Raw genomic sequence first — 23,208 nt, forward strand, 5'->3', positions numbered from 1 at the left:
AACCCCAGCCAGGTGTATGTCTAGCCCCCTCTTAAACACCGCCAAGGTAGGGGAGAGCACCACCTCCCTTGGAAGCCCATTCCAAATTTTGGCAACCCTTACCGTAAAGAAGTTCTTCCTGATGCCTGACCTGTATCTGCTTTCTGTCAGTTTGTGGCCATTGTTCCTAGTTACTCCAAGGGGTGCCCTGGTAAACAGCATCTCCTATTCCTTGCTGTCTCCCCACAATGAATTTGTAGGCAGTCACAAGATCACCCCTCAGCCTTCTCTTGCAGAGGCTGAAGAGATCCCGAGCCCTCAATCTCTCCTCATAGGGTTTTGCCTGCAGACCCTTACCCATATGAGTAGCCCTCCTCTGAAACCCCTTGAGGTTGTCCCATATCCCTCTTGAAGTGCGGTGCCCAAAACTGGACACAGTACTTCAACTGCAGCCTGACCAATGCCGCATAAAGGGGAAGTACTACCTCTTTGGACCTCTTTGTCATGGACCTGCTACTGCATGATAAAGTGCGGTTAGCTTTACTGATCACTTAGTTACATTGACAACTCATGTTCATCTTGGAGTCAACAGTGACTCCAAGATCCATTTCTACTCCTGTGCTGCTGAGAAGGTCCTCCCTCAGCCTTTAAGAAGGAATCACCAGCATGCTTCCTAGGCAGCACCTTGCATTTGTCCTTATTGAACTGCATCCTTTTCTGTTCCGCCCATTTTTCCAACCTGTCCAGATCCACCTGGATTCATTCCCTACCCTCTGGTGTGTTAACTTTATCCTAGAATTTGGTATCATCTGCGAATTTGGACAGGGTGCTTTCCACGCCCTCATCCAAGTCACTAATGAAGACATTGAACAGCACCGGTCCAAGGACTGGGCCTTGTGGGACTCTACTGCCCACATCTTTTCAGGTCGATATCGACCATGGGCGACTGGTGCCTCCTGAGTCAGGGGGAGCACTTGCCCCTCCAGCAGATAGTCAGTGACCGTGGCCAGTCCTTCTGACTGGGGGGAAGGGGGTTACCCTGTGGCCAATCCCGCCGACTTGCAAGTGGCAGCGGTGCACTGCTGGAACTTCCAGACACGCCGCTGGCACTTCTGGGTTGGAGGGATCGGCTGTGGGGGGACTGCTTCTCTTGGCGTAATCCCTGGCTGGCGCTCTCAGGGGGGGCACCAGCACTCTCACCTGCCCCCCCTGCCCAGGAGCACTACAGTCAGGGGGTGCACCCCCGTGCACCCTCTACACATTGCCACTGATACCGGCCCATCCAACACCATTCTCTGGGTGTGACCCCTAAGCCAATTTGCCACCCTGTATTAGGTGTGCTAAGATGGATGCTCCAAAATTGGAAATCCTTTCCCCCAACAATTTGGAATATTTTAGATGAAGTCTTCTGAAGCTTCTGTGTAAACAAAACGGCACTATTATTTCTTAAATCTTTCCATATTGAATGTAGTACTGTTAAGCAACTCTTCTTAAACTAATCATGTTTGACTATTTTGTTACTGGTTTATAATGCTCACTATTGATGGGTCAAATTATTGTGTAAATCATATTTGATTAAATGCTCGGTAAGCTGTCATCAGCTCCATTTTCACATGCCAGTCCATCAGCCAGATGAGGATTGCCGAAATATAAGGATAATTCCAAGAAAAAAACCCAGTGCCAGGAGTTCCCATATTTGACAGGGTCACTGGGAGGGAGAGGAGGAGGGGATATTTCTCTTAAGTGTAGATTCAGTCAGGACTGGACCAGGAAAAGGAATTTCTCCAGGAAGTCTTTGAATTTGGAGCTTCATTGGGGAAGGTCTGACTTCATCCCTTAAAGTCAGATCCTACGCTATTGGAATCCAGGGAAGCTTTGCCATTTGCTTTGCTGACAGCAGGATCAGTCTGGTACCATCTGCCTTCTGAGCTTGTTTACAGTCCTGTCTCTTTTGGATAGCTCAGTTTTACATGTTTTCTGCCTGTCTATCTCTCATTTTTTCCTGCCTTTGGTTTCCTGTCTTCCCACTTTGTCCCAGTGTTCATTGGGTGGTTTGTTCGCTACTTGCTAGATTTGCCAGCATGCCAACTTGCTTTGACGTTTCCTAGTCATGTATCTAGACTCATCTGGCTTCCCTTTTAGATTTTTTAAAAGGTACTGGTAGGTGGATTTGGGGTAGTAATTTGATGCTTTGCAGATAGGTGCTTTATACTTTTATTTAAACAACAGAACACACTGGAATGCCCCCAGTCCTCACTACTTGTAATAGGCAACAACAGTGATTTCGGATGTTTCTGCATTTTGCATTTAACAATCATTGGATAAAACGGATACATCACAATGGAGTTGCTTCTGCTTCATTAGGGGCGGGGGCCAGAAAGCAGGGCCCCTCCCTTCCAGGGCTGTGCCCATCTCACTGCCTCATATTTCCTCTGGCTTCATCTTTTCTTGATCCCTTTTGAAGCAGTGGGTCAGCTGCAGTGAAGGTTGGAGGGTGCTCTGACTGATGCCTAGCCCATGGCCTGGCAGCTAGAGGATTGTTCTGGGCATGGGCGACTGGTGCTACCTTAGTCACTGGGGGCACATGCCCCCCCAGCAACCAGTCGGCGACCAGGGGGGCGCTCCCACTCCCTGGCTGGTACTCACGGGGGGGCACCGGTGCTCCTGCCTGCCCCCCCTGCCCATCACCTAAATGACGAGCACGGCCTGTCAGGGGGTGCACCGGCACATTCAGGGGGTGCACATGCACCCCCTAGCACCCCCTATGCATCGGTACTGGTTCTGGGGAAATGGAAGATGTAGCTTTAAGTCTGTCTAGCTAAGAGAGGCCTAAAATCCTGTTCTCCCACTTCCTCAGCTAGTGTGCCAGCCATTAGTCTATTGGGTCAAAAGGTGTAAGGTTTCTCTTCCATTTTGTGACTTATGCAGATCTATGCACCTTCCCGAGGGGAATAAGATCTAAAATCCATGCAAGTGGCCCAAAATGCTACTTGTCTATAGCTGGGGTTGGATTTTGGGCCTAAGTGAATACATCTAGCACTGCTAAAAAAGCCTAAAGGAGGTAAGCACCCAAATCACTTTGAAATTTAGTAGGAGCTTGGCAGGAAGATGCCTGCCTCCATTTCCTACCTGGAAGCTGAAGCAAAGTCATGCTTTGTGGGTCAGGACGTATTATTGACATAAAGCACCGGCTACATAGGCATGTTCCAAGGTTCTCCGCATCCCGGTTAACTCGTATGTAGAAATGCACATGGCAGTGCTAATCTGTTTGCTTGTACCACAAAAACCAACGTAATTTTAGCAAGTTAATTACAACAATTATCTTCTATTATTCTACAGAAATCCTGGGCTGAAATAGTAAGACATTTGCAAGTCTGGGTAAGCTTTGTTTGTAAAGCAGTGCAGAGAACACTTCCCTCACTTGCAATATGCATGGCTTTAATTGGTAACATTAGTTTGCCAATTTCCCGAGCATTAAACCCATGCATTAAAAGGAGCGAGAGAAAAAGCAAGGGACTTTTTTCCCCCTTCTCTCTTGAACTGGTGGCTGCTTCAGTGCTAATATGAATGCTGAAAGGGATTTATCAGCGTAAAGGTTCCCTGCTGAATTCTTCTTCAGCTTTCCTAGATGTTTCTGTCATTAGGGCATGGCTGATATTCAGTATGCAAAAGGGTTGTTAAAAGATCAAAGCAGCACTGCCCTGATAAGGTGGAAAATGTGGGGACTCTATAACACGGAGGAATGAGCTTTCAAGTTCGATTAAAAATACCCATTTAGAGATGAGCTAGGAGCTCTGAAGTATACGAAGTGGAAAAAAATGATCAGTGGGGGCAATAACTCTTGGACTTTTTCAGGATGTTTTGTGGTTCAAGATCTAAGAGGCTGGCCAAAGAGGCCTATGATTACATCAAGCTACAATATGATCTCAAATAAACCTCTATGTTTCATAAAATTGCCGCAATTCTTTCTCGTGCTTATGCTAGAAGTGATTTTGGAAAACATCACTTCTAACCTTGTGCAGATGAGGCCATGATGTGAGATGCATTTGTTAACAGCCTGTATTCTCTTGTGGCTTTTGAGCACTCCTGGGTTTCCAAGGCCCTGTTAAACTGTAATATACTTTTATTCATTGTTGATTATTGGAGCACACAGCCAGATCCTCAGCTGGAGTAAGCTGATGGCACTCCACTCGGGAACAAGGGAACAGAGATGATTTACAGCAGCTAAAGCTCTAAGTAGGCTGTCGTCTATGAAAGTTTATGCCTCTCTGAACCGGTTAGTCTGATGCTCCTTGGCCCTGCCTTTTGACTGTCTTCAGACTAACACGGCTGACTACCTCTCCCTGAAGCTCTCCCTTGGGATAAAAAGTAGTGTCCTCCACTAGCCAACCTTTTTATTTGTTTGATTCATGAAGTGATATTGTGATATGCCTGGGATATCCGCTGAGGTGAGGTGACCGTGACGGCACAAGTACTATATATTGCGGTGTCCTTGAATGCATCAAGCAGCCAAAGACTAAGGAATCTGTGTATATGTAAAACCTATTGTGTTATGTGCAGGGGTCCTGGTTTTCTCTGATTAACAAAGAATCCCCAATTTTGAGATTAAAAAAAAAGTACCCCAAATCCACATTTTTCTGTGATTTTAAAATGAAACACCACTAATATTTAGCTATAGATATAGTGGTGTTTCATTTTGATCGCGGAAAAATGTGGATTCGGGGGTTACTTTTTTACTCCAAAAATTGGGGATTTTTTTTTTATCAGAGAAAACCAGGATGCCTGATTATGTGGCACTAATGTATTCAACTTATTTAAAATGCTTATCCCCTGATAGCGTTGTGGGGTAAAAGTCTTGTTTTTCTGAGCATCCCAGTGAACAGCAGGCCAGAAAACCTGTCAGCACACAGTGTGTTAGTGTCGCACAAACTGGGGCCTGATTATATATGCTGTTCATGTACTGGTATATCTTTCCATTAGTTATACTGGTACAACCCTTAGCATGGCTACAGAAGTACTGGCACAAACATGCTTCTTACTGGCATAGCTAATTCTCTTCCCATACTGGAAGAAGCTGTGCTTGGATGAATAGATGTATATTCATACAGATGCTTCTGTGCTGGGGGATGTTACACCATTATAGTTAATACAACTTTTGTATGTAGTCAGTGCTTTAATAATATAGGAGCCTGCATTAATTCTAACCACACCAGTATGGCTAGTATAGTTAACTTAGCAAAACCTTCCTCAGTATAGACTTCAGGATATCAGTCTAAAGTGATGAGGAAACTGGTCTAGGTATTTTGATACTGACAAAACTGAGTCCACTGTAGGGCTTTACTGACAAAATATCCCCACCTCCCCAAACATAGCTCCAGCAATACAACTTTTAAGTGCTGAGCAGGTGTCAGTATACAGTGAACAGACAGCACTGTGCAGTTTCAACTTCTTTTTTATGCTGTGAATATAGAAGATATAAATGGGAGACTGACAGGATTTGTTTAAAGTTCCCCTCTGGACTTTCAAATACCATGTGATGTACAGCCAACCTGCTGTAAGCTGGCATTTTCATTGTGGTGCAGAGATAAAGTGGAGCACCTGCTGGAAAGACTCAATGCTACAGAGACCTCTGTTGGCTGTTGTGCTCCATAGCTAACTTAGGGAACTTTTTGGTCACTAAAAAATCCTTTCGTCTCAAGGGAAAGCCTTTTGTCTCAGTAGACACAACTGAATGAGTCCTATTTCTATGGGCTTGAGACAGGTCCCTATGGAAAGCTGCAGCTCAGTTATAGTCCCAGTGCCTTTCACTGAATGAAGATGAGATAGGCACCAGCTTCCAGATAAAAAGGAGCGTGGAAGTGGCATGGTTCGAGAGTGGTAGTCAGTAACATTTTCAGGGGGTGGGGCTAGAATGGGTTGGTCCACGGTGGGATAGCACCAGGACCCAGCCACTTCCACCAGCTCTCCCTGATGCTGCTTCTCCCCACCTCCTGGCCATGGCATGGGTGAAGCACCCTGCCACCAAAGTCCCAATGCCAAACACCACTGAAGTCCTTTGCTGCTTACCAAATGCCGCCAACCCCCCTGCTTTGAATTCAGTGGCTTTGCAGGCCACATCCAGCTGGCAGGCCATAGGGTGCTGCCCTCTGCTCTGGATAAACAAATAACTGATGGCCATGACAGTAAATATCATTGTTTGCTTGTTTGTTCCCTCTCTGACACTAGGTTTCGTGCCACCGTGTACCCCTGTCCAGAATCTGCTACTGAGCGTCGAGAAATGGTTGATGGTGTGAACACAAGGATTGAAGATTTAAACACAGTGAGTGGCATAGACCCCAAACCTGTAGCTGCTTGCATGGAGAGAGACTGATTCTTTGTGCCCATATGGAGTCCCAGTGGCTTCCTCAGGTTCTACGGGGGTGCAAGGCTCTGGCCATTAGGCCTGTGCAAAGCAGCTAGTATTCACTTTGGATTTGGCTGATTTGGGGCATAGTGATTTGATTCAGTGATTCGAATCACTGTCCCAAATTGATTCGGCCAAATCTGAGTCGGAGATTCGGCTACTGCTGAATCTCTGAATTGAACAGACCCCATCCCCCGCCAGCTCTCCCAGTCTTGTCAATGGCTGTCCCATCTGGCCCCAGTGTTCTGGCACTTAAAAAGCCTCGCACTCACTGGCTCCTGCCAGGCAGGGGGGGCGATCCCCACTGCCCCCTGCTGCCCCACACTGCATGGGGGTGCTCTGCCCCAAGCCCCCAGAGGCCCTGACAAGCCACTGCAGCAGTCAGGGAGTACAAGAGTACAAGGCTTTTTTTTTTTTTTTTTGGTAAAGTGCCTGGACATTGGGACCAGGTGGGGCAGGCATTGACGGGGCTGGGAGAGGAGGTGGGGATTGGGGGGTGCTCAGGGGGGCTGCAGGAGCAGGCAGGGGATGCGGCCTGGTGGAGGCCCCCCATGGTCCCTTTTCCCCTCCTCGAGCCCCTCCCCCTACCCCCTACTCACTGGCATAGAGCCCAGATCCAGCTCCCTGCAGCGGCGAGTTGGGACTGCCCGAATCTCCAAACCTTCTCTGACTCTTTTCCGAATTGATACAGAGGCTTTGAATCAATTCGGGCCTTTTAATTGGTCTCCCAATTTGATTCAGATTTGAAGATTCAGCCGCTGAATCAGACCGAATCTCCTCTGAATCAAATCAGGAACTGAAGCTTTGCACAGCCCTACTGGCCATGCAGAGTTAATTGCAGCATGGAGGCCATGGTGATTTAAGAAAGATTTTACCTATAATGAATCAGGGGTAGGAGCTCCTGTTTATGCACAGGATTTTAGTTATGCATTTCCCACTGAGTCAGTGATTCTTAAGCAGGGTGTTGCAAGATACTTTGAAGGGTGTTTCTAAGTGTGAGGGGAGGTGTGAAGAGATAAATGCAGACTCAGGTTTGCCCTTCCCTAGCCATTTCCTTGCCCCTACTGCCTGGTCCCTCTTCAAGGAGGGTAAGCAGTGTAATAAATTAGTTTTTGAAATGGGCTGCCTCTTAATTCACAAAAGTTATGAGGGGTGCCTTCAGTCTAATGGGTTGTGCCTTGAGTCTAAAAAGGTTGAGAACCACTTCAGTAGATTTACAGAGTGATCTGTGAGATAAGATTGGAGAAATTGGGGTTATTCAGTCTAGTGAAGAGAAGACTAAAGGAGAATGGCAGTTAATTGTCTGTGAACGGAATGGATAAGACAAAAAGCAGTCTAATTAAATTGCAACAAAGGAAATTTAGGTTGAATACTTGGAAATTGTTTTACCCATGAGAGTGGTCAGGCAGTGGATGAGAGCAGTAGCATAGCTAGGGGTGGTTGAGCGGGGCACCAGCCCCAGCTGCCAGGTTCGGATGCGGTTGTGGGGGAACAAACTATTGATATCCCCTGTCACAAGCAACCCACTTCTGCTGGCTGCTGCTGCTACCTGGAGTGGAAAACCTCCTGGTTATGCCTCCACCACTGAGCTTGTAAAATATGTCTCTGGAACTTTTTAAGTGAAGGTTAGACAAGTACTTATCTGGGATGGTTTAGAGCACTGATTCTCAATCAGGCTGTCATGGCACCCTGAGCACAATAATATCCTTTTAAGAGGGACATGGAGTGATGCTCAGTATCAGCACTGTTAGGTCTGCAAACACCTATACATGATCCACAAGATAAACCCATAGACTTCAAATCAGAATCCATGGTGTCAGAAACATTCTGACGTGTTGTGGGCTTTATGAGTTCTTTTCAGTTGAAGAAACATGCTCTTATTTGCTTGTAGTCAAGAAATGATTGAAAGCTCAGAGCTGACATTTTCTGAGGGGTGCTTCAAGTCTAACAAGGGGCACTTTAAGTCTATAAGGGCATGCTTTGAGTCTAAAAAGGTTGAGAAACACTGGTTTAGACACAAATAATACTGCTTTTAGCAGGGGATTGAACTAAATGACCTGTCAAAGACCATTCCAGCCCCATGATTCTATTAAATAAAATCTAGGCATTAAGGTGCAGGCAGTGGAAGGTGAACAAAATATAATAGAGTACTAGGACTTGTTCAGAATTTTCTCTTGATTGCAATGTGATTTACACTCCTGCCTCTGTTATCTAGAGAATATACCACAGGGTAATACATGTGGTCTAAAGTTTTTATCACCCGCATGAGGAATAGCCACATACTACTCAGTTATGCAAACCACCCAAGACAATACAATAATATTATGCAAGAGATTGTATTCACCTCAGGGACAGAGGGAAGAAGTTCTTCTCTATGAGAATCACCGACTTGCTGAGGAGGGCTTTAAACTAGGCATGTCTGGGGGAGGGAGGGTGGATTCCACTGCTGTATACGAATCCTCTGGCCAAGATGACTCAGGGGAGGGCATTCACATAGGAAACATCCAGATGCGTACCAAATCCCTGAGACACTTGCAGAGTGACAGAAAACCTGAGGCGACTAAGGGTGAACTTGGGTGTCTTTATGGGAACGGCAGAAGCATGGGCAATAAACAGGATGAACTGGCACTCCTTCTGGCAGACAAGGAATTTGACCTCATTAGGTTGACAGAGACCTGGTGGGATGATACATCTGATTGGGCAGTGAATATTGAAGGCTATAGGCTCTATAAGAAGGATCGGGTAGGGAAGACGGGAGGAGAGGTGGCCGTCTATGTGAAAGAGCAGTACCCCTCCCTTCAGTTCACATTTAATTGTAGGGAGAGGTCCCTTAAGACCCTCTGGGTTAAGATACAAGGGGGTCAAGGAGAAGGGGACCTGATGATGGGAGTCTACTAGAGACCTCCCTACCAAGAAGAGGAGAGCGATCATGCATTCTTCAGGGAACTGACTGAGGCAGCCATCCCTAAAGACCTGATTGTCATGGGTGACTTCAACTACTCTGACATCTGTTGGGAAGACCATTCAGCCAGCTCCAGCAGATCAACCAACTTCTTGGCAGCTATTGATGACCTGTTCTTGACACAGGCAGTAGAAGGACTGACTAGGGGGAAAGCCACTCTGGACTTAGTGGTAACCAAAGGGAAAGACATGGTAGGTGACCTGAAGATTGGAGGTACTCTGGATGACAGCAACCATGATCTGATTAGGTTCACCATCCACCAAAAGGCTGGGAATTCTGTCAGTAGAACAGAAGTTCTAGACTTCAGAAGGGCAGACTTTGGTAAACTCAGGAGTCTAGTTGGAAAGGCCCTTCGCGACCAGCAACTTTACAATTTGGGAGTTCAGGCACGGTGGTGCTTCCTTAAGGGGACAATTCTCACTGCTCAAAAAGAGGCCATCCCCACATGGTCAAAAAGAGGGAAAGGGGCCAAAAGATCTGCTTGGCTCAACAGGGACATTAGGGAACTTTTGAAAAAGAAAAAAGAAACATATATGCAATGGAAAAATGGTTCAGCATCCAGAGAGGACTACACTCGTATGGCCAGAGTCTGTAGGTATGAGACATGGAAAGCCAAAGCATGCATGGATATCAAGCTGGCAACTGAAATAAAGGACAACATAAAGTCCTTCTAGGGAGCAAGAAAAAATCAAGCTCCACTGTGGGATCCCTACTGAATGCTGAGGGGCAGCCCACAGTTGATCCCCACAAAAAGGCAGAGCTTCTAAATAATTACTTTGCATTGGTATTCCTAAAATCAGATGGGAACTGGTCACCTATCCAGAGGCCCAGGGAATACAGCAACAACAACAGTCCACATGAAAAACATCACGAACAGGTGAGGGTAGTCTTAGAACATTTGGATGTTTTCAAGTCAGCGGGACCAGGTGACCTGCATCTGACAGTCCTAAAAGAACTGGCTGAGCTCATAGTGGGGTCTCTGGCAAAGCTGTTCAAAGAGTTGTGGAACTCAGGAATGGTCCCAAATGGCTGGAAGAGGGCTAACATGGTACCCATCTTTAAGAAAGGGAAGAGGGATGACCAAGCAAGCTATAGACCAGTCAGTCTGACTTCTGTCCTGGGAAAAATCTTTGAAAAAATTGTCAAGGAGGCCATCAACCACATGCTTACAACTGGTGGGATAGTAAGAAGCAACCAGCATGACTTTGTTGAGGGTAGGTCATGCCTAACAAACCTGGTGTCCTTTTATGACCAGGTAACTAACCAGCTGGACAAAGGACATGAGGTTGACAACATTTACCTAGACTTCAGCAAGGCCTTTGATACTGTTTCCCATGAGATTCTCTCAATTAAGCTGGAGGGTACTGGCCTAGACCAGTCTACAGTGAAGTGGCTTGGCAACTGGCTCAGAGGCCGATCCCAGAGAGTTGTAATTGATGGGATGGCATCATCCTGGAGGGCTGTATCCAATGGTATTCCCCAGGGACCAGTACTTGGGCCTGTGCTCTTTAACATCTTTATCAATGACTTGGATGAGGGAGTGGAAAGCGCAATGATTAAGTTTGCGGATTACACCATTGTGGGGGACAAGCTGTGGGGTAGTGTGGGCGCATCTGAGGGAGAGGGTAAGGATCTAGGATGACCTTGACAGACTGGTCTTATGGGCTGAATGCAATCAGATGAGGTTCAATAGTGCCGGGCCCTTCATTTGGGTAGGAAGAACCTTCAGCTTAATTTATATGATGAGTGGTGGTCCACTGGCTGACACTGCATCTGAAAGTGACCTGGGGGTGACAATCAACCAGAAGATGAATATGAGTCTACAATGCAATGAAGTCACCAGCAAGGCAAATAGAATTCTGGTGTGCATCAGCCAATGTGTTGCGAATAGATCCAGAGTGGTGCTCCTCCCCTTCTATACAGCATTGGTGAGGCCACAGCTGGAGTACTGTGTCCAGTTCTGGGTACTGCACTTCAGGAAGGATGTAGATAAGCTTGAAAAGGTACAGAGAAGAGCCACCCATCTGTTTAGAGGCCTAGAGGATAGGCCCTACAAGGGAGACTCCAGGAACTGGGTCTGTTCAGTCAGCGTAAGAGAAGCCACCTACAAATATGTCAGGGGTGAATACCAAGATCTAGGGGAGCAACTCTTCAGAAAGGCACCCCTTGGCAGAAAAAGGACCAATGGGCACAAGTTCATTGAGAAAAAATTTAGGCTAGACATAAGGAAAAGCTTCTTTTCCGTAAGGGTACCTAGAATCTGGAACATGCTCCTGGCAGAAGTGGTCCAGTCGCCATCGCTGGAGGTGTTCAAGAGGAGGCTGGACAAGCACCTCGTAGGGCTTGTTTGAGCCCAGTAACCTCCTGCCCATGGCAGGGGACCAGATTTGATGATCTTACAGGTCCCTTCTGGTCCTTCTATTCTATGCTGCTAGATCTTACAGAGTTCTTTTTATCAGCAGAGTTTGGAATAGAACCCCAAGTTCTTTCAAGTTCTAGAGTGGAGTACTATCCATCAAACCCCACAGCCTTTTATGGATGTAATTTTTCCATCAGGCTGCTTCATTACATAGCCTATGTATGCTATGTATGTGTAGCAGGCCAGGGAATCCCTATTACTTTAGGGGAGAACCAGCCAGAAGGAGATCCCCAGGTGGGGAAGCTGCTCTTAAAGGGGCTGCGGAAGAACAGCCTGCCAGGGATCGGTAAGCTATGAGTACCTATTTCAGAGCTAGCTGCTCTGCAATAGTACAATAGGACAGGGACTGCTTAGGTAGCAGAGCGCCTATTGCAGACCCAGCAGCTCTGCAGTAGTACAATATGGCAGAGCCTTACTTGGGCAACTGGGGCATTGCAGTAGCTGTTAGGTCAGCCAGAAAGCCTAGTTGGAAACACTTGTGGACAACTGGGGAAGCCCCTTGACTTGAAGGGGCAGGGCTTAGGGAGTATATAAACCCACAGATTGAACTAGGGAGTGGGTCTGGCTCTGCAGGCTTGTCAGGAGGAGCCCAAACTGAGATGGCTCTGGTTGAGCAGTGGACTGAAGGCCTGCTATAATACAGACTGCCAGTAAGGAACTGAAGGCTGGCCAGAAGCTACAGTCCTGGATGAGAAGGGTTTTGTTGTGCTGCTAGGGTGCTTAGAGATTTAGTTATAGCGCATGGGCTTACTTTTTTTGTTACAGTTTAAGTTGGTGATCTGGGTTGGGCTTATCAGGGATAGAGGAGGTCCCAGTGCATGCTTTCAGCAATACCGGGGTCAGGCTCGAGGCCCAGACAGACGTATATCTGGGAGGGCTTGAAGCCTAAGTTAGAGGATAGGCAGAGCCAGTGGAGGCTAAGCAGGGCCAGGGGCCCAGCACCAGAGGAAGGCCTCCTCCGGGAGCCCACAGCCCTGAGGGGTGTCTCTAGAGCTTTTGAGGTGCGAGACCAAAGTCCAAGAGGAGTGAGACCAGAGCTCTTGAGGGGTGAATATGGAGTCCTAGAAGGGTGAAATCAAAGCCCTTAAGGAGTGCAGCCAGTGCCCTTGAGGGGCGAGACCAGAACCACAGAGTGGTGCTTCCAGGGCCAGGGCCCAGAGTCAAGCCAGACAAGATGCCAGCTGAAGCCCGGGGGCCAGGTATGACACTGTGGACCTAGGTTAAAGGCCCAGGCTAAAGGCCTTTGCCTTCCTGGACAGGGAAGCAGAGGCTGGGAAGGTCAGGGCCCCAGCAAGGGCACAGAGGACTGAAGAGGCATAATATTGCCCTGGGGCAAAGGCCAACCAAAATAATTAATTAGTGAGACTTACAAGGCCTGGGTGTGGTCATGGTAGGGATGGTCAGAGGTCACAAACCTAGCCCTTAAGGCCAATGGTGACCAGAGACATGGACAGAGAGAGAGGGACTAGACCAGTGGTCCCCTGGGCTGGCCTCCCAACCTTTTTCTTTCTAAATAACATCAAGGGTGTGGCAGGTGAAGTAGAAAGTAAGACCCAAGACCCAGAGGAAGGAGGAACCATGTGGCCATCGGGGGCATCATAACCAACCCAGGCACTTAATTCTGCTACAGTTTGTTACAGAAAATATTTGTTTTCCAAAATTTGAAAATCACTTATACACATTTTTATTAGCATAGGAGTCAGAGGGATTTTTAAAAAGCCTTTAAAATGCCTGAAATAACTTTTTTAACCTCAAAGTTCAGCTATCTCAGGAGCTTACTTGCATAGAAACAAGTTCTGAATCACACTGGAAATCTGGGAATCTTCTCTTTTGAGTGGCGCAAATTTTCCATGTTTAGATTTGGAACTGCAAACCACTGAGGAGAACTGAGAATTACCCATCAGGGACCTCGGGATGCATAATTTTCCCACATCTAATAGGGCAGAAATTGCTTTAAAAACACCAGTTGTGTGAAGTGGCTCAGAGGTTTGGAAGTTAAAAGCGTCACTCCTCATGAAGATGCATTAGCAGATGAGTTGGTTGAAGGTGAACAATAAATTGCACAACCCTGTGATCTATTAAGAGTCCAGCACTGGGGATGGGAAAGCAACCCACCTGGGCTGCCTCGCCGCCCCAGCACAATCTAGCGCGGGGGATGGGAAAGCAGCCCAGCTGGGCTGCCTCGCTACCCCGGTGGAATCTAGCACCAGGAATGGGAAAGGAGCCCAGCTGGGCTGCCTTCCCATCCCCAGTGAAATGTCGAAACACCACTGAAACAGCCTTTCCATTTTGATGGAACAGAATGGAGCAGCTGTTTCAAATTGAAATGAAATTTGAAATGGAACACTGTTCTGTCGAACCATTGAAACTCAAGGTGAGACAGAACGGTGCTGTTTTGCACAGCCCTACTGCTCACCTGTAAGTAGAGGGGTGAGGCCAACTTTGGTACCTGACCCCAGGGGTAGTAGAGTTTGGTATACTTTTGAATCACTACAGTTGGTTTTGCACTGGTTTAACAGGGCAGTACATCTGTCTACTTCTGGCTTAAACCACTGTTGGGTCCCTATGACCCTATAATGGGTCTTATACCAGGCAAGGAGAATAAGCGTGCAGCAAATACATACATCAGTCTCTTGCCAAGTGCCGATACTATTGAGCTGGGCCCAGAAGCCTCTGGGTCCCAACACCACTTTTGAACTGGGCTAACTGTTAAATATGTCTGTCCCCCAAGTCTGTGAATTTCATCAGTTTTGAATTGCATGCATGGAGCTTTCTGAAACACTTTTGCCTGGATTGCTTTGACTTTTGTTACTCAGTGGGTGCATCTACACATAATGCCATGTCGCTGTAGCAATGCGCGAGCAAGACCTGCAACACTGCAGCTACATCACAGTAGTGATGCACTCCCCCGTTATTGTGCATCACTATGGCAATGTAGTGCTTAAAAGTAACTACTTCTAAAGGAAGTACTAAATGATGGCACAGTAACAACAGCTCCATAGCGGCATGTGGAAATGTGCCCACACTCTGTTTGGACCCACATCAACCTTTCGGGAAGGAGGACATGTAGAACTACAGCCAAGAGCTGTAGCTTCTCGTACATGAATGATTCCAGTGAAGTCAGGATTGGGCCCTACCAGAGCAGCATGTTTAAGATAAAACCCTTCCATCCATCTGTAAGGGAAGAGACTTCCTCTGTTTAATAATGAGAACAATGGGTTGTAGGTGAAGCGTTGGCTTGTTTTGTTCTGTGGATATTCTCTGTTCTTGCTCAAGGCAACACAGTTAGCAGGCCCCATTCTCTGACATTGCAAAACTCCTCCCAAAGCAGACAGAGACACTGATATCATCACCTCCCTAAATGCTTATGTTTGCCTAGCTCCCTGGATTTGTCTCACCACTGACTTCTAGCTGGTTGGAATTTCACTTTCAATTCTGGCAGGCAGACTAGAGTGCTTGTCAGCCCTGGTTCCCTTTAAGCTGTGTGTGTGCATGGCCACGTACAATTAAAAAGCTTGCCACGCAGTAACTTTTTAATGCTGTGCACTCGCCTGAAGAGGAGCTGGGCTGCAGCTTCCCAGAGAGGAGCTGGGCGTGGAGTGCGGTGGAGGCACTGGGCCCGGCGTGGGACACTTACCAAAGATAAGCTCTTCATGCAGGGCAGGCAGTGGCTCCTCCCTGAGGCGAGGCAAGAAGGGAGCGGGGATGGGGGCTGGGTCTGGGGGCTGACATGGGCTCTGCTGGCTCCGGGGAACTGCTCTGCACCCCTGCATCACCTTGGGGAGTGAGAAGGCACATGGCGTCAGGGCTGGGGAGCGGTGCAGTTCCCCAGAGCCAGCGGAGCCCGTACCAGCCCTCAGACCCAGCCCCTGTCCCTCCCTCGCCTCACCTCGGGGAGGAGCCGCTGGCTGCCCTGCATGAGGAGTGAGGTGCTTACCTTTGGTAAGTGTCCCACGCCAGCCCCGGTGCCTCCCTTTCAGCTCTATCAGTTGATTGTGTCCGGCCCATGACTGCCCCACAGCTCTCCACTGCACTGCTCTGGGCAGCAGTTAGCATGGAGAAGGGTGATGGGTGGGGGCCACAGTGCTCCACATAGGGCCAAACCCTGTCCGCTTCCACTTGTACACTTACTGTGGGACACTTACCGGCGGACTGCACTGAAAGGGGAAAGTGGGACCGAAGCGGCCCACTCATGGACTGCTATTCCTTAGAGGATGTCTTTTTGCTGAAAATGGAACTAGGATATTAATCCTCCAAGTGCAGCTAAGTCACTCAAGGAAATGTTGTTGAAAGTTGAAGGTAGTTCAGTGTCTCCAGAAACAGATGGGCATTTCGGGAGATTGAGTTTCAAATGAGCAGAACTCTAAATTTTCCATGCAGAACATTCATGTCTCATGGTATCGGCTGCTGGGCCATTTCAACATAATATAAGAACATAGGAACTGCCATCTACTACATCAGACCATAGGCCCATCTTGCCCAGTATCGTGTGTCACACAGTGGCAGACAGTAGATACTGAAAGGGAAAGTGAACTGGGTATGGCCAGGGTTTTTCCCACTGTTCCTCTCTCAGTTGCAGCCTCCAGCATTTAAGGTCTAGGAAGTTCTGATGTAGAGGATATATCCCTAACTTGTTAGTTTTAAACGGACTACTTATTGGTTTCATGCTGTGACCCTCTAGTTCTTGTATTGTGAGGGATTGTAAATAATAAAACCCTATTTACTTTCTCTTTGCCATTTAGTATTATTTTGTAAAAACTTATCATGTCCCTGCTCAAGTGTCTCTTTCTAAACTGAATAGGCCTAGCCTCTTTAGTCTCTCCTCATATGGAAGCCCCTCCATACCACTAATCACCCTTATAAATTTCCCAGGAAAGCTTCTTAGAAGGGATGAAGCAGTGATAAATCCTATGGTGTTTCTGTTTGCTAGAGACTGGCATGTTGCATCCAAATTTGGACCTATCTAGGCTTCTTTATTAAATCTCTGGCTTACTCCTATTAGATGCTTGCAGTGCTTTCCTTCCCCCCACCCTTCATAAAACATAACTGAATGGTATGCTGCCAAGCCAGCCCCCAACCTTGCTTCAGTACTGCTCATGCTTTGCTTGCAGGTGATAACCCAAACTGAATCACATCGCCAGCGACTTCTGCACGAGGCAGCTGTGAACCTGTGGACTTGGGGAATCAAGGTGAAGAAAATCAAGGCCATCTACCACATCCTGAACTTATGTAACATTGATGTCACCCAGCAGTGTGTCATCGCCGAGATATGGTTCCCCGTGGTAGACACGGGTAGGATAAAAAGGGCCCTCAAGCAAGGAATGGTAAGAGGCTGACCTGGCATTCCCCCAACTAGTTTACATCGGAGTTCTCATCTTGCTTTGGAGTGGATCCTGCTGTGGGTGTCCCTCCCTCCTACTCACTCAGCTCCTTGGCAATTGCCACCCGTTTTCCTTTTCCTTCTGTCCAGGTTTTGACTCATTCCCTCTCTTTTCTGGCCTTTTCTGAGTCTACTTTTGGCTGTTTTTTGGCTTTTTTTCTCCTATTGGCTCCTTTCCTCAGGCTTCAACACATCAAGCAATTCCTTGTTGCTTGTGGTACAGGGAGATGCCCCTTGAAATCTCTAGCACTGGACTGTGGAGTTGAACTGAGGAGTGTATGGAGTTGCTTTGAGCACCTGGCATTAAGGCCACTCTGTGAAAAAGGGGAGCAGGAGGATGGCTTTCCTGGAGCTGTCTGGAGATTTACTTTGGAGAAGTCAGTTCTTCCCACCGCTGCTTCTGTCTTCACCCTGAGCTTGCCAATTCTATCTTCTAGAGGGAGTCTGCTTCCCTGGTTGGGAAACAGTTAGCTAATGCAGCTAAGTTGGTATGAATTCACTGGCCAAATACTTTTCCCTGAGCTGCATCTGCTGGTAAAACAGCACAGGGATACTAAAAGTATGCTAGGACCACAACAGGCAAGAAATAAACATTGGAAACTTTTACATGTCTGCACTTCCCACCTCTCCATTAGCTCTTGGGGTGGAAACAGACACTGTGGGTGCAGACAGATGTTAGAGCCCCACTCTAACTCATGGCACTTCACATAAAGCACCATGAGTTAGTGCTCCCCCCCCACCCAACAGAAGTCAGGGGGAAGGGGATGGAGCTAGCATGCAGTGGCCCAAGCCAGCAGGTTAGAGGTGCTCCACCTCCTCGCTCCCCAGCCCCATCCCTCCGCCCCCAGCTCTGGGGCTGTCAGTGATGGAGGGGGAAGGGAGGGAGCTCCCAGCTTCTGAATGGCCAGAACTGAGTTGGGGGGAATGGGGCCCCCTCACCTCACAGTCCTCCCACAGCTACCCCAGCTGGAGTATTGGGGGCAGCGGGGTCAGGCCCTCGAGGTGAGGGGGCTCCGTTCCACTCTTCTCCCCACCCAGCTCTGGCCATACAGCAGCTGGGAGCTCCATGCTGGCTGTTCCCAACTGCTGAATGGCCAGAGCTGAGTGGAGGGGAGTGGTGAATGGAGCCCCCTCTCCTTCTGACCCAGCTCCCCCCAATACCTCAGCTGGGGTAGCTGGGGGAGGGGGGCAGCGCGAGGTGATGGGGCCTCATTCCCTGCCCTGCCCCCCAGCTCTGGCCATTCGGCAGCTGGGAGCTCCCTCTCCTTCCCCCTGAAAGCCCAAGGGGGGAAATTTTTAAGGTGGCACAAATGCAGAACTAATAGATGTCCTTACCCTGTGTTGCACCACATGACAGGAAAATCAGTGGCACAACAAAAGGTAACAATAGACTGCCACTTTATTGTGGTGGACATCTGCTACCTTTTGGTGCTTTCTTTGCTCAGCCAGCCCTGTGGGGCTCACTGAGCAAGACATCTCCACCCCACCTTTTCTCACTGCCCCAAACCTGCACTGTGGATTTGAGGAAGCAGGGAAAAGCAGTTCCCTGCTTAGGCAGCCCCTCACTGACTAGATGGGGGAGCACCTAGTATTCACTGCTACTCCAGACCCACACTGAGTGGGGGAACACACAGTGTTCCCCACTGCTCCAGCCCCACATGGCTGGAGGAGCAGGGAAGCACTTTTCCCTGTTGCCCTAGACCCACAGCATGGGTCTTGGACAACAGGGAAAGTGGGGAGGTCACGGTGCTCTCGTCCTGCACCATCAAGGGTGGGACCAAGGAGTGATATGTGTTTTGCCAGTGAAGTGAATCAGATGTGGCATGACACATCATGGTACAGCTGAATCACCCCATTTGGCAATGTCTATTTCTAGCCCTGGATTAAGAGAAGGGTTGAGAATTGCTGTCCTTACTGTATGGAGAAGGGAGGCAGCATGGCCTTGTGCAGTGTTTCTCAAACATTGCTGGTCATCTACCCCATTTTAAGTTTACCTTGTGTCTGTGCACACCTATGATTCTGTGCTATGGGCTTTCTGTTCCTGTGACCATATGCTAACCTCCTCAATTATTTAAGAAAAACTGAAGTTGTTCTTTTTATTTTTCTTCCTTTATCTTCTATTATATTTCTCCTTTCCTTCCTCTCCCATTCCCTCTGGGAAATTCATTGTAAACCCCAGTTTGAGAAACAGTAGCCTAGTATAAACACTGGCACCTAGGTTCTCCTGGCTCTGCCACTAGCCTAGCACAGGTTGCTGTCTTCCTTTTTTTTTTTTTTTTTGGCCTCAATTTCCCCATCTGTAAAGTGGGTTTAATGCTACCTATATAAGTATGTAAAGCATGTTGAAATCTGCAAACGAAAAGCATCATATATCATCCTATCACTTGTAGCATTCAAATGGAGAGATATTTTTAAAAAAATGAATGCTATTATATCACCTTTCCATCAGAGCTTCTCAGAGCACTTTGCTGACATTAGTCAAGTCAATCAGCATCCCATGACGTAGGGAAGTACTATATCTGCTTTCACTCATTCTATTCTCTGGCCCTTTGGACCCCTCCATAAGTTCAGCCTCTGCTGCAACTATCACTTATTTATGCTAAAACCCAGAAATATCCCCGTGTCATGCTGTATGAGGGGCTTTGTAAGGTAACAATATAATTTCCTGATGCCCTCTTGTGTGCTGCCCCTCCTCATTGTATTGTGTGAAGTTAAACCCTGCTCCTGAGATGCCTGGACCCTGAATAGATCCCAGTGCCTCTGCAGAGTCCCATGGAAACCTGCCTCCATGCACAACCTATTGCAGGATTGATGCCTTCTCTGGGCAGTCCTTGTGTTTTGTGAGGAAGAGAACCCACATGTTCTTGGGAGCAGCAAAACCAACACTCCACGGTAGTAATAACTGACAAACTGAGGAGTCCAGGTCACTGCAAGGTCATGTGAGCCAGTATTATGTAAAACAGAAATCATGAGATTGCCTTGGAAAAAAGGAGACTAGAAATATAAAGCTGGAGACTTTAAAAGAAAAATCCTGTTATTTTTCTAAACCCTTAAGGGGGAGTTGGTCCCATTTTCACTGGAATGGCAATGCCAGATTTCAACAGAAGCTATGATTGTCATGTAACCATTTGGCTGTGGGAGCTGAGGGCATTAATGCTTTATGGGAAGCAGTAACTATTGAGAGGTGTACAATAAGATTGCGAGAGTTGGCATTACTGATGACTTCCCTGGGCAACTTGTCAGCATGAAGCTCAGGGTTGCAAACAAGCTTGAGAAAGCCGAGATACTAGTCGTGGCCTTCACCTACCAGCCTGGATCAGTCCCTTCCCACCTGGATGCTGTAAACATGTGGGTGCAGGAGCCAGCTTTGTGGGGCTGGCTAGTCTCCAATAGCTGGGGTTAGCTGTAATTTATCCAGCAAAGGTTGCTCTCTTGTCCATCTAGGCCACCCCCACCATTTCACCTCTTTTTTATCATCCCCTTATAGGAACGTAGTGGCTCTACCATTGCCCCTATCCTGACTGCTGTGCAGACCAAGATGTCTCCACCCACCTTCAACAGAACCAACAAGTTCACTGCAGGTTTTCAAAACATTGTCGATGCCTACGGCGTGGGGAATTACAGGGAAATGAATCCAGGTAAAAAGAATCTGGCTTTGCTACAGCTGGCTTGCCAGATTGAATGCAAGATTCGGCAAAGGGTTTAGAGTGGAAGAGGGAAGGCTTCTCTTTTCTAAAAACACATTGTCATCCAAAAGCACACCCAGTGGCTACTACTCAAAATGTCCCAGGCTAATCTAGACAGTCATTTATATCAAGTAAATAGCCATTTATATCAGGTATGTACTAGTCCTCATTTATGCATCAGAATGCTGGACAATATTGTCAAGTATGGAAAAGAGAATTGAAGCAACTGAGATGTGGTTCTTAAGGTGCATCTTAAAGATATGTTGGACAAGTCACACCTCAAATGAGAAGATATTTTGTTAAGAGCAAGCTGCAGGAGGAAGCTGCTGATTAACATTGGAAAGAAACCATTGGAGTTTCTAATACACGTTATGAGGAAAGAGAAAATTGAAAGTCTGGTCCTAAATGAAAGGACTGAAGAAAGGAGATTGTCTGGAAGACAGAGATTGACTTGTGTCAAGAGTTTATCTAAACGAATGAATGTATCAACACTGGAAATTATGTATGCCTCAAAGAGAAGAGATCTGTGGACAACCATAATCACCAACATCCTGTCTAGATATGGTACCTAGAGAGAGAGAAATAGCCCTAACCATTGGCCTCCCTCTAAATTTCAAGTAGAAAGGTGTTGCTTTGTATTTACTGTGTTAAGCACCCTGGCTATTTCAGGCAAATTCAGCTGTTTGCGCCTCCGTATAGAACAAATACAGTGGCTACAGATATAAATGAGATTCCTTCATTGACAAGTAGTTACAAGTAATGCTGGTAGTGTTGCAAAGTGTATGTTAGGACTTTCTAATTTCTTTTTAAAATGTTTTCATATATGAATTTGCTTGGGGGTGACTTGGGTGCATTTTGAATCTTAGGTTAATGTTTGAGGTGTGCTATTTGATTTTATCATCCATGTAGCAGGCACCTAGAGTTAACCAAATGTATACATTGTAAATTGTGGAAACTGTATTGTCATAGCATACTGAGAACCTTGAGCCCTGTTGAAACCTACTTGCTGCAGCTTCATTGATTTCAGTGAAAGTGGAACAATTTATACTGTCCTTAATGGGTGATTTCCAGGGTTACCCCCCAGTTGAGGTCCTTTTGTTTTAATTAGGTGAAACTGAGTTCCTATCTGTCTCCTTCCCATAGCTCCATACACGATAATTACCTTCCCCTTCCTGTTTGCTGTGATGTTTGGAGATTGTGGCCATGGTGCTGTCATGCTGGGCTTTGCTCTCTGGATGGTCACTAATGAGAAGGCTCTCTTGGCCCAGAAAAGCACTAATGAGGTGAGTTTCCTAGGGTTGACTACATCATAGCAATGTGGCTCAAAACTCTCATTTGATACTGTCAGCCTCCCACAGCTCAAATGCTAAATGAATCTCCTTCTGACACATGGCCAAATCCTCTCCCACTTTTTAGGTGCCTAGTAGTGAGCAATCCTATTCTACCCTGTATGGACGTGTCCAGATGAGCACGGTTGTGTGGTATGTCGTGCCGCAAACACATTTGCAGCGCCCCATACTGCACAGTCCAGTGGTCTCTGCGCTGCAAGGGCATGTTGCCTGAGCATGCACTGCTCTGGAGTTTTTTTCTGCATTCTTTTTCGACCCCTAGATATCCAGGGGTCAAAAAAAAAACCTGCAGGAAAAATACCAGAGCAGTGCACTCGGGCAGCACGTGCTGCTGAAAAGCAGAGCTGAGCCACCCAGACCCATGCTGCGACTGCTGGCCAGGCTTTGCTTGGCAGGATTGCCACAGCTGCAGCCCTGGGAGGCCCCCAGGACCCCAGGTAAGGCTGCTGGGGCCAGCATAGTGCCTCTACTACTGCCCCCAGGGTAACTTGCATGCCAAAGCACACATGGCATGGGTGTTCTCCAGAGACAAGTATTGGCAGCACAAGGTGCACCGCCACTGTTCGTCTCCAGGGAGCCAAGCATCCACACTCATCTGGATGCACCTATGAGTCTCCTAAAAAAATCATTAACTTGTCTACTTTTGTAGCACTCTGTTGTCATAAGGCTAAATCACAAAAAGCAGAAATAAGAAATACCTATCCACCTTCTGCCTTAATAGGTTTTCAGGGATGCAACAGAATAAAATCATGCTTACTGGGGGGGCAAAGTAGGCTTAGGTGAGATAGGAGGCAACCCAGAGAAGTTGGAGAGACAAGGATTTTTAATGGTATCACTGTTGGACCGGCTGTATAGTTGGAAGAGCTTCTGGACAAGCACAAAGTACCCTTTGTGCCCAAAGGCTCATCCACCATCTCCCTTAGCTATATGATTGGTTCAATAAAAGATATCACAAAAAACCTTGCCTCTCATGCATTTCCTGGCCCATCATAGCTACAACACTCAAACCCTACATAGAAACTTGGAAGGT

At 47.3% G+C, this 23,208-nt stretch overlaps 1 protein-coding gene across 5 annotated transcripts in view; it reads left to right on the top strand.

Annotated features, from left to right (window-relative positions):
- Positions 1–23,208, top strand: part of ATP6V0A4 (ATPase H+ transporting V0 subunit a4) — a 57,044-nt gene that overhangs the window by 14,830 nt on the left and 19,006 nt on the right. For all 5 annotated transcript variants that reach the window (XR_003093034.1, XM_025198883.1, XM_025198881.1 and 2 more), the window contains exons 9-12: positions 6,205–6,298; positions 16,875–17,087; positions 20,631–20,781; positions 21,973–22,112. Coding sequence is in view for 4 of the 5 variants with exons in the window: in XM_025198883.1 (XP_025054668.1) it covers positions 6,205–6,298; positions 16,875–17,087; positions 20,631–20,781; positions 21,973–22,112 (598 nt within the window). In the remaining variant the exon portion in view is untranslated. The remainder of the gene's footprint in view (positions 1–6,204; positions 6,299–16,874; positions 17,088–20,630; positions 20,782–21,972; positions 22,113–23,208) is intronic.

Source organism: Alligator sinensis, unplaced genomic scaffold (genome assembly GCF_000455745.1).
Source record: "Alligator sinensis unplaced genomic scaffold, ASM45574v1 scaffold74_2, whole genome shotgun sequence".
NCBI lineage: Eukaryota > Metazoa > Chordata > Crocodylia > Alligatoridae > Alligator > Alligator sinensis.